We start from the raw sequence: 12198 nt of genomic DNA on the forward strand, positions 1-12198 counted from the left end.
GAGGAGGACATGATTACAACCAATTCCATGTTTTAATCAATTGCTCCAATTTCTTTTTTAAAGCCATTGGCTTTAACCTATCTCCACAATTCAATGTGAAAGTAAGACAAAAGCAAATGCTAACAATGAATTTCCCCACTAACCACTAAATTTAAATACCAACAAGAGCAGTAAGTTTTTGAATGCTGCGCATAAGGAGAGTTGAAGATTGTCTTATGGGATTGCAAATGCATTGGAAATTTAGACACAGATCATTTATATTTCACTTTGAGCTTCTGTTCTATGAATATCAATAAGATGTATTTTAATGACACCTGGAATGTAATGGGAACTGTTTTGAGGTGAGTGAGGCAAGAGCAACGGCCAGCCGGAGGAGTCAGCTGGGGACTCATTTCTATTTTTCATGTTATCTCTAATTGCAAGGTTGAGACAAGCTGCCAGCAAGAAGCTTGCTTGCCACAGGCAACTCACCAGTTAGCAGAGAGGAAACACAGAGCTACTACAGCTTAAGTATGCAACAGCATAAAGAGGTGGTGTATTCTTTGTAGTCAAAACAGGAAAGCAACACTGTAGCTGCGGAGAGCTGTCTAGGGACAAGAAGAGTTCCAATATGTCTCTGAAAGAGCAGTAAAGGCTTTGGAAGAACGTATCATCCAAAAGAAAGCATTTTCCTCAGTGCTGCATGGAAGTGCCAGCCTAGATTATGCGCTTGAATCTCTGGAGAGGAACTTGAATCCAGAACCTTCTGACTTGAAGGTGAGAGTGCCATTGCTGAGTCAAGGCTTACACCTGACATCAACAATTGGCAGCCTTTCACAAAGATCTTACAGTGCACCAAGATCCATTAAAAAACATCTCACCTGATGCAACTGTGGAAGTTTTGTTGCTTGCAGCAAAGCGGTAAAAAGGTGGATTATCACAATGCAGGACAACAGGGTTTACAGGCTCTGTCTGTTGCATCTCAAACAACAACTCTTCCATTGTCTGAATAGTGTTGTTACGACATAAGTATATTACTACTTTCTTTATCTGAAATGTGATAGATTCAGATATATTATTGAAATGACAACTTTAATATTGCACATTTAATGTAGAAAAATTTTGAATGCATTTTACAGTAAGGTAAGGAAACATGGAACAAAAACAAAAATTGCTGGAAAAGCTCAGGTCTGATGGCATCTGTGGAAAGGAAGACAGAGTTAACGTTTCAAGTCTGTATGACTCTTCATCAGAACTAAAGAGGAATAAGAAATGTGGTGAAATATAACCTGTTTAAGGGGGGTGGGACAGGTGGAGCTGGATAGAAGGCCAGTGATAGGTGGAGGCAAAGGAGAGATTGCCAAAGATGCCATAAACAAAAGGTCAAAGGGGTGTCGGCGATAGTGATATTAGCTAAAAGACGTGCTAATGGTGACATTAAGGGTAGAACGCAGGATCAGCAAATGACAGATGGCCCGAGTGGAGGTGGGGTGGAGGGGAAGGGATCGAAATAGGCTAAAAGATGGAGATACAACAATGGATGGAAATAAATTTTAAAAATAATAATAGAAATAGGTGGGAAAATAAAAAAAATATATAAAATATATAATAATCATTAGAAAAAAGGGGATCTAATAGAGAAGTATGGAGGTAGCTACAGAGCATAGAGACTGGGTAGGTGAGGCATGGCTGCCAACGGAAGAGTGAGTCGAAAGTGGAGGGAAAATGCATGAGATGCCAGAATCAGAGCAACAGGGTATTTTAGTGTTGTTTAATAATGGAGGAGGTTATAAGATAGGGAGAGTGAGACCATGATGGAATTTAAACATAATCATGATAATTGTAAACTTGAGTTGTTGAGGGATTGAGAGCCAATGTATGGAATGGGAGAGGGGCAAGAGTATGAAAGGGCACAGGTTCTTGGATTAATTTTTGGCTTATAACAGAAGTTTCCTTTATAGTGCCTACAATGCCTGTTCCAAATGGAATGGAGTGTCGCCAATATGCTTCAGTCACATTATGTGATGGTTATATCAACTGTATCAACATCATACATCCAATGAGCCTAGCCCACAGGTTGTAACCACTATGCACATGTTACCTGTGATGGGGTATGCTAGGCATCTCTGGCATGTTGCAGACCTTAGGCCTTTGTGTTCAATAATACATGATGCCCACCATTATATTATCCTTTCCTATAATTTCTCTTCTGGTATTTGTAGACCAGTAAGATCAGTGTCAGCAAAGACAATAATCCAGAAGAAACTCCTCACAGAACACTAATTAACATTTGAAATTACCAGTGCAACTGTACACACCTTGGAGAATACAGTCAGTAAACTTTACCAGATTGTACCAGATAGATCAGGTGGAGCAAATGGTGGTATTAAAGAAGAAGCTATAACTTGCTGCATAGAGTGCTTCAGGGATGGACAATGATTTTTTGTTCTTTGGGAAATCAAGCACTGTGGTGAAACTGAACAGATATGCTGTACTCTTATTGTTACTCTGTGGGAATGTAGTTGGAAGTGTCAGCCCTGCTGCACCATGGAGTACCTAAATCTTTAAAGTCTGGGAAGACATAGCTATGCCGCAATGGTAATAACTGGAATAACTTGTTTGGTACATTTATGGCAACAAGTTGGCTGATCCAAGAGATGATCCTATGCTGCTTAGAAAGAAGTGGAGGAGGGAAAGTTAAGAGAGGAGATGACTTTGATTTCCAGTGGCAGCTTCATACCTATAGTGAAGGTTGGTTACAAAACCTTTTGCAGCTGATCTGAGTCATACAAGATTATTACAGGTTTAGATAAGGTAGACAGGGAGAAAACTCTTCTCATTAGCTGATGATAGAAGGGGACATAGATTTAAGATTTTGAGCAAGAGTGCAGGGGGAATGTGAGGAAGAACTTTTTATTATGCATTGGGTAGTCATGAGCTGGAATTCACTGCCAACAGGGGTGGTGGAAGTGAAACAATCAATTACTTCAAAAGGAAATTGAATGGGCATTTGAAGGAAATAAGACTGCAGGATTATGGGGATCAAGCAGGGGAGTAGGACTGACTGGTTTGCTCTGTGGGGAGCTGGCATGGGCTTGATAGACGATTGCCTCTTTCTGTACTATAAATTACTCTATGATTGATGGCATAGCTGTGCCATTCACACTGCTGAGCTACCATTTGTGAAGAGTGGCATAATGATGAATGCAGGCAGTTCAGCCCTGTTGTGATCATTAGAAATTTGGCATTCTTGCTTTTGTCCTGATAAGTGGAAGACAAAAAGCTTTGGCAATATGTGTCTCTTTTCAGCAAGATTTGAAAATTCTAATCCTTGTACATCATATCTGTTGTTGTCCTAATCTACTCACATACAACAGAAGGGATGTATCACTGCTAACTCCACAAAGACTGATCAGAAATTGCAGAGCAATCCTGAGATTATTGCTCCATTTTTCATTGTCTACCAGTGCGTTCCAGGCATTTTCCATTTCTGATCCAGGAACTTCATCTCCATACTGGAAAAAGAACAAAAAAAAAAGATTGGTTGTAATTGTAGATTTGGACTCAAATTATGAGCAAGTTCACACAGGTGGCAGCTTTTGAGGCTGATCTGATTCAACTTTTTGAAAACAAGTCTATCAGCAATATTTAATTATCATAATGTTTCTATGCCTTTCAATAATATCCTTCCCATTTTGAAAAATATTTAAGATCCATGGAAAGAGCAGTGAAAATATCCCCAAGGAGCTTCTCAGCCACAGATTCACTAGAACAACTGCAGGATTGAGAGGTGCTAGATGTACAGAAAGGCTTGAAATATTGAGGTTAGCCTCAATAGGATCAGGGATTTTTTTGTACAGAAGTTCGCTAGCTGATTCAACCATCACTGAAATGGCTACGAAGATTGATAAAGAAGCGGGGTGATAACAACGATGTCAATTGGGTTATTTTTAAATACAATGGACACCTTATTGTTCCCGATTCACAAGGCACAGAATACAAGGAATTCAAACTTCAATGCACAAATGACTGGAAGTTCAAATTGGATGGGGTGTAAAATGGGCAGCCAATGTAATTGGCTGCTAATTACCCATCGGGTGGGATAGATTAAAATTACCCAGAGGGTTCTAATAGAGGTTTCCAATATTATGAAGGATTTTCAAGGGATACACAATTAAAGATGTTGCTGAAAGGAGAGACATAGTACCAAAGCTAAAAACAAAAAACTGTGGAAGCTGGAAATCCAAAACAAAAACAGAATTACCTGGAAAAACTTAGCAGGTCTGGCAGCATTGGCAGAGAAGAACAAAGTTGACGTTTCGAGTCCTCAAGAAGGGTCATGAGGACTCGAAACGTCAACTTTGTTCTTCTCCGCTGATGCTGCCAGACCTACTGAGTTTTTCCAGGTAATTCTGTTTTTGTTATGTTACCGAAGCTGTTTGTCTTTTACTCATCAGGACAAATTTAAGGATGCCATATTTCAAATGATAGCTAAAATTTTTACTACAGGAGAAAAGGGTGGTGATTGGTTGGCAAGTTGACTCTGATTGGCTGAGGCATTGCCATGTTGAAAGCAAAGGGGAAACCATTGGCTCTCAAGCTCACAGTAAAACTAAGAAGGCACAAGGCTTGAATATATTCCTTTTGTTTGCAGAGAATGGGTCGTTGCATATGAATGAGTGTCACTTCTAACAAGTGTAAATGAGCTATATTAGGAGCTTGACTGCTTATCTTTAATTTGTTGTTAGTGTAGCTATAAGTGTGCTCAGGATTGTTCAGCAAGTGCTGCCACAGAATCATATCTAACAGTAGACATTTTGCTTTTGTGATGCCACACAATTGAGCAATGTTCTGTATGAATTTCAGTGTTCAGTGTCAGGTACATAGGCTACATGTCTCTATGATTGGCTGATTGAATTAAACAGCATGTTCATAATAGGCAGAGTACAGATCATACTCAACCAGCCCGTGCTGTCGATGTCTTATTAATTACATTGTTAATGTTTAATAGCAATTATATTGTTAAACAAATGATGGGTTTGTGTACACCTATAAATGGGGACAGCTGGGACACTGGGAGCGGGAGTAATATTTACTGAACTAAGTCAACAAACGCTCTCAAGCAAAGAAAGCAGCTGTGTCTTGGTTTTAATTTCACCAATCGGCATGGGTCTGATTAACACGCGCTTGCAAAACCCGAACAAAATGTCTATATTAGACATGATTCTGCAATTGAGCAGCACTTGCTGAAAAACCCTGAGTGTCCTAATAGCTACAGCTCATTGCAAACATAAGGAATATATTCAAGCCTTGTGCCTTTTTTGAATTACCTGGGAGCTTGGGGAGCTATAGTTCCCCATTGCTTTCTCTATGGCAATGCCTTGGGCAATCAGAGATGGCTTGCCAACTAATCAGCACCCTTATCTCCTGTAGTACAAATTGTTCTGACCAATTGAAATTTGCCATTCTTACGTTTGTCCTGATGAATGCAATACGAAAAGCTTCAGCAACATGTCCCTCTTTTCAGTCAACAAGTCCTGTGCTGCTATGCGGCTGATAGTTGAAGATATTTACACCAGTTAGTGAATAGTAAGATTATAACTACAAGTACGAAGGGGAATTTATAACCAATTTCACAGACTGTTATTAGAAAATGGGTGGCTGGGACAGGCACTGGGATCATGATTCATGATAAACCCATTGATTCCAAAGTAGGTAGCACAGAGTTGCCAAATTCATGCAACCTGCTCATTTCAACAATTTCAGCGTTCAGCTGGTGCTGACTGTGTTGTTGATTGGCTGATGCAGCAGACAGGCCATATCATGAGTGGAAATCACCACTTAAAGCCAGCCTACACTACTTAAAGCAATTCTGTACCTCAAAGGGAGGTGTATTCTGGTTGGAACAGGTGCTGGCATTGTGTAAGAAGTGAATCTGATCTGGGAAACATTAAAACATAGCACATCATGGGAGAGAATGGAATCCAAGGTTTTCAGATGCTGCCCTGGGGGCTTTGGTGGAGGAGATGGAAAGAGTGATGTTTTCCATCTGCAGAGCGCTAACAGGCCCTGCATTCACACAATGAGAAGGCAGTTGGAGCAAATAGCCATGGAGATTACTGGCAGGAGTCAAGACCCAAGGATCTGGATACAGTATCACAAGAGTTCACACACAGGCATCTTCAAATACCACATCCTACCAATTGCACCAATGCACCACACCCGAATCACTCAGGACACATACTTGACGTTCACATAATCCACTGTACTCTTACAAAGAAAGCACAGCTGTAGGCCTCACACCCAAATCTCATAGCTTGTACACAATGTCAGCTATTCAATCAAGACTGTCATATCAATTAAACTCACAATATTCAATCATACATTCCTCACTCTCTTGCAGGAGAAGGTTGCGCACAACTGAATGAAGTAGGATACAACTGGATAGGCATGCTTATATGCCCCACCTCCATGGAGGAGATGGTGTTTGTCATTAATGGGACGCCATCGTCCCCATTTCACATTCTTATCTGATTTATAAGCGACAAATGGTGTAAGCATGGACCTCATACATTCCCCCCTGCCTATTCTACAACCTTATCCTTTTGTATTTCTCCTTTCAGATATCCAAGAAGTGCAACCTGGCTAGGTTTGCATGTTAGAGCTCTAAGGAGACTCATGCACCCAAAAACAGATGCAAACAATTTCTATCCCAGAATGTTTTATAATAAGTGCTTGTTGAGGCAGACAACATAACATCTAAAAGAGAGTTAGATTGGAAAATATTGAATGTAACTTCTTTACTCCAAAAGGGAGGGAGACAGAAAGTAGGAAACTACAGGCCAGTTAGCTTAATATCTGTCATAGGGAAAATGTTAAAAGCTATTAAAGACCTTATAGCAGGGCACTTGAAAAAATTCAGAGTAATCAGGCAGAGTCAACATGGTTTTGTGCAAGGGAAATAATGTTTAACCAATTTATTGGAGTTCTTTGAATAAGTAACAGATGCTGTAGATAAAGGGGAACTGGTGGATGTACTGTATTTAGTTTTCCAGAAGGCATTTGATAAGGTGCCGCATCAAAGGTTATTGTGAAAAATAAAACCTCATGGTGCAGGAGGTAACATATTGGCATGCATAAAAGGTTGGCTTGTTAGGATAGGAAATAGTAATTAATCAACAAGTGATTAAGTTAGTAATTAGATATTAATGGATTAAGCACATCACTGGGTACATATAAAGGGGAAACACACCTGTTGCGGAGGGGGAGTGAGGAAGGAGGAGGACCTCCTCTTGGGCTTGGCCTTTAACAGGTCCAGGCAGTCAAGGGGGTTGTCTAGCTTGACTGCCTTCCCCTCTTCGTCCGTGGCAGGGTGTCCCTGGGGAAGGAGCAGGTGGTGTCTGCCAGCATGTTGGAGGCCTTCCGTGATCAGAGTGCACTGCGGGAGCTGGGGTGCATCATTTCTTCCCAGAACCATATTTTTGATTTGAAGTTTGTAAGTTTTCTTTCAGAGTTTGTTTTTGGTTGTCCCTTTAAGGGTCTATTTCTGCCCCACCCAACCCTCAATTTGTTTAGTTTGTTTAATTTGAATACTCCAAAGAGTATAAAGGGGAAACAGATCCGGGGCAGCTGAGGAGGACTGGAGTGCTGAAGCTGGGGCTCGGTGAAGAGCGGTGGCCTTGTTAAGTAGTACCTGGTGAATATTTCTTCTGTCCTTAATATTCTATAAACTAGAGAAAGTAAACATAAAGGGAGTAACTTAAGGGTAAGGCATAGCAGTGCAGTTCAGCAAGTGGAGACTTCCTCTTGTGCGATGTGGAAAATCAGGGACACTTCCAGTGTCTAGGGCAAACACGTGCAGGAAGTGTCTTCAGCTGCAGCTACTCAAAATGTGCGTTTTGGAGCTAGAGCTGCGGCTGGAGTCACTGTGGACCATCTGCAAGGATGAGATTTTTGTGGATAGCATGTACAGCGAGGTGGTCACACCACAGGTAAAGAGTGCACAGGCAGAAGGGGAATGGGTGACCCCCACACAGAGTAAAAGGTAGATAAAAACAAGAAACTGCGGATGCTGGAAATCCAAATCAAAAATAGAAATACCTGGAAAAACTCAGCAGGTCTGGCAGCATCGGTGGAGAAGAGCAAGTTGACGTTTAGAGTCCTCATGACCCTTCAACAGAACTAAGTAGAAATGGGAAAGGGGTGAAATATAAGCTGGTTTGGGGGGTGGGGGGAAGAATTGGGGGTGGGGTTTGTTGGGACAAGCAAGCAGTGATAGGAGGAGATAACCAAAAGATGTCACAGACAAAAGAACAAAGAGGTGTTGAAGGTGGTGATATTATTTAAAAGAATGTGCTAATTAAGAGTGGAGAGCAGGACAAGCAAGGTAGCTCTGGTGGGGGTGGGGTGAAATAACCGATGGGTGGAATACATTTAAAAATAATGGAAATAGGTGGGAAAAGAATAGAAAAATCTATATAAATTATTGGAAAAAACAAAAGGGAGGGGGAAGAAACAGAAAGGGGGTGGGGTTGGAGGAGGGAGTTTAACATCTAAAGTTGTTGAACTCAATATTCAGTCTGGAAGGCTGTAAAGAGCCTAGTCGGAAGATGAGGTGCTGTTCCTCCAGTTTGCGTTGAGCTTCACTGGATCAATGCAGCAAGCAAAGGACAGACATGTGGGTAAGAGAGCATGGTGGAGTGTTAAAATGGCAAGTGACAGGGAGGTCTGGGTAATGCTTGCGGACAGACCAAAGGTGTTCTGGAAAGTGGTCACCCAGTCTGCATTTGGTCTCTCCAATGTAGAAGAAACCCCACTGGGAGCAACGAATGCAGTAGACTAAGTTGGGGGAAATGCAAGTGAAATACTGCTTCACTTGAAAGGAGTGTTTGGGCCCTTGGACGGTGAGGAGAGAGGAAGTGAAGGGGCAGGTGTTGCATATTTTGCGTTTGCTTGGGGAGATGCCATAGGTGGGGGTTGAAGTGTAGGGGGTGATGGAAGAGTGGACCAGGGTGTCACGAAGGGAATGATCCCTACGGAATGCCGCCGGGGGTGGAGGGGAGGGGGGGGGGTGAAGGGAAGATGTGTTTTGGTGGTGGCATCATGCTGGAGTTGGTAGAAATGGCGGAGGATAATCCTTTGAATGCGGAGGCTTGTGGGGTGATGAGTGAGGACAAGAGGGACCCTATCATGTTTCTGGGAGGGAGGAGAAGGCGTGAGGGCGGATGCGCGGGAGATGGGCTAGACACGGTTGAGGGCCCTGTCAACTTCCATGGTTGGAAAACCTCGGTTAAGGAAGGAGGAGGACATGTCAGAGGAACTGTTTTTGAAAGTGGCATCATCAGAATAGGTGCGACGGAGGCGAAGGAACTGAGAGAATGGGATGGAGTCCTTACAGGAAGCGGGGTGTGAGGAGCTGTAGTCGAGGTAGCTGTGGGAGTTGGTAGGCTTGTAATGGATATTGGTGGACAGTCTATCACCAGAAACTGAGACAGAGAGGTCAAGGAAGGGAAGGGAAGTGTCAGAGATGGACCATGTGAAAATGATGGAGGGGTGGAGATTGAAAGCAAATTTAATAAATTTTTCCAGGTCCAGACGAGAGCATGAAACAGCACCGAAGTAATCATTGATGAACCAGAGAAACAGTTGTGGGAGGGGGTTGGAGTAGGGTTGGAACAAGGAATGTTCCACATACCCCATAAAGAGACAGGCATAGCTGGGGCCCATGCGGGTATCCATAGCCACACCTTTTATTTGGAGGAAGTGAGAGGAGTTTAAGGAGAAATTGGTCAGTATGAGAACAAGTTCAGCCAGATGGAGGAGAGTAGTGGTGGATGTGGATTGTTCGGGCCTCTGTTTGAGGAAAAAGCTGAGATCCCTCAGTCCCTCCTGGTGGGGGATGGAGGTGTAGAGGGATTGGACGTCCATGGTGAAGAGGAGGCAGTTGGGGCCAGGGAACTGGAAATTGTTGATGTCACGTAAGGTGTTAGAGGAATCACGGATGTAGGTGGGAAGGGACTGGACAAGGGGAGAGATAATGGAGTCAAGATAGCGAGAAATGAGTTCCATGGGGCAGGAACAGGCTGACACAATCGGTCTGTCAGGACAGTCCTGTTTGTGGATTTTGGATAAGAGGTAGAAGCAGGCCATCCGAGGTTGGGCGACTATCAAGTTGGAAGCTGTGGAAGGAAGATCTCCAGAAGAGATGAGGTCAGTGACCGTCCTGGAAACAATGGTTGATGTTCAGTGATGGGGTCATGGTCCAGGGGGAGGAAGTGTCTGCGAGTTGACGCTCAGCCTCCACGAGGTAGAGGTCAGTGCGCCAGATAACAACAGTACCACCCTTGTCAGCGGGTTTGATGACAATGATAGAGTTGGACCTGAGATAACGGAGTGCAGCAAGTTCAGAGAGAGAGAGATTAGAATGGGTGAGAGGAGCAGAGAAATTGAGACGACTAATGTCACGCTGACAGTTCTCAATGCAAAGATCAAGAGAAGGTTAGAATCTAGAGGGAGGGGTCCAGGTGGAGGGAGAATATTGGATGTGGGTAAAAGGATCCGTTGAACGGGGAGAGGACTCCTGCCCAAAGAAGTGAGCCCGGAGATGAAGACGGCAGAAGAAGAGTTCAGCATCGTGCCGAGCCCGAAATTAATTGAGATGAGGGCATAAGGGTATGAAACTAAATCCTTTGCTGAGCACTGAACGTTCAGCGTTGGAGAGGGGAAGGTCAGGGTGTATAGTGAATACACGGCCGGGGCTGGGATTGGAAGATGGTGTGGGGACGGAGGGACAGGCAGGGGTGGAGGATCCTGGATGGGTGTTGGTGTCGATGAGTTGTTGGAGCCTGCATTCCTTAGCACTTGAGAGAAAGAGAAAAAGTTTCTTGTTGAGGCGTCGGATGAGATGAAGAATAAAATGAAACTGGGGGCACGTGCAGCTTTGAAAAAGGGTACGGCAGTGCTGCTGGAGGGAGAGGTCGAGTGTGTTCATATCGCGGCGCATGGTACTGAGTGTGGATCTCAGAATGCGACGGGAACAGCAGTCTGAGAAACGTTTTATGTCCCGGAGATACCTGTAATCCTGGGTGGGTTCGAAACATGAGTAAAAGGTAGTGCAGGACTCCTTGGGATCCATCTTTTTCTCTAACAGATTTTCAGTTTTGGATACTCCTGAGGGAGATGGTTTCTCAGGGGAATGCAGCAACAGCCAAGTCCGTGGGACCACGAGTGGCTCAGCTGCAGAGTGGGGGCGAAAAAAGAATGGGAGAGCAATAGTGATAGGGGATTCCATCGTAAGGGGAACAGATAGAGGTTTTGTGGCCACGTACGTGAAGCCAGGATGGTATGGTGCCTCCCTGGTGCAGGGTAAAGGATGTCACTGAGCGACTGCAGGCCATTCTGAAGAGGGAGGGTGAACAGCTAGAGGTTGTGGTCCATATCGGTACCAACAACATAGCTATAAAGAGGGATGAGGTCCTGAAAGCAGAATATAGGGAGCAAGGAAATAAATTAAAAAGCTGGACATCAAATGTACTTATCTCAAGATTACTCCCAGTGCCATGTGCTAGTGAGATCAGGTCTAGGAGAATAGACTAGATGAATGCATGGCTGGAGAGATGGTATAGGAGGGAGGGTTTTAGAGTCCTGAGGCATTGGGACTGATTCCGGGGAAGATAGGGCCTGTGCAAGCTGGACAGGTTGCTTCCCAGCAAGACCAGGACCAATATCCTTGTGGGGTATTTGTTAGTACTGTGAGGGAGGGTTTAAACTAGAATGTCAGAGGGATGGGAGCCTGAGCAGGGAGACACAAGAAAGGGAAACAAAGATAGGAATGAAAGAAAAGTAGAAAGCAAAAGTGGAAGGCAGAGAAAACAAGGGCTAGCCGCAAGTAGGGCAAAAGATGTGTAAAAATGTTATAAAGACAAAACTAAAGGCACTCTATCTGCATGCACAGAGCACTCACAATAAGGTAGATAAATTAACAGCGCAAATAGATGTAAATGGGTGCGATATGATTGTGATTACGGAGACATGGTTGCTTGGTGACCAAGGCTGGGAACTGAATATCCAAGGGTATTTGATATTTAGGAAGCACAGGCAAAAAGGATGGGGTGCCATTGTTAGTTGAGGATGAAATCAGTGCAATAGTAAGAGGATATTGGCTTAGAAAATGTAGATGTAGAATCAGTCTGGAGTTAAAAAGCAACAAAGTACCGAAAA

General features: G+C 43.5%; 1 protein-coding gene across 6 annotated transcripts in view; it reads right to left on the reverse strand.

The window, feature by feature from the left end:
- LOC121284064 (protein furry homolog) overlaps positions 1 to 12198 on the reverse strand; it is a 520851-nt gene that overhangs the window by 156401 nt on the left and 352252 nt on the right. For all 6 annotated transcript variants that reach the window (XR_005944426.1, XM_041199077.1, XM_041199078.1 and 3 more), the window contains exons 33-34: positions 3348 to 3494; positions 861 to 1029 (exon numbers count right to left, since the gene is read on the reverse strand). Coding sequence is in view for 5 of the 6 variants with exons in the window: in XM_041199077.1 (XP_041055011.1) it covers positions 861 to 1029; positions 3348 to 3494 (316 nt within the window). In the remaining variant the exon portion in view is untranslated. The remainder of the gene's footprint in view (positions 1 to 860; positions 1030 to 3347; positions 3495 to 12198) is intronic.

Source organism: Carcharodon carcharias, chromosome 11 (genome assembly GCF_017639515.1).
Source record: "Carcharodon carcharias isolate sCarCar2 chromosome 11, sCarCar2.pri, whole genome shotgun sequence".
Taxonomy (NCBI): Eukaryota; Metazoa; Chordata; class Chondrichthyes; order Lamniformes; family Lamnidae; genus Carcharodon; species Carcharodon carcharias.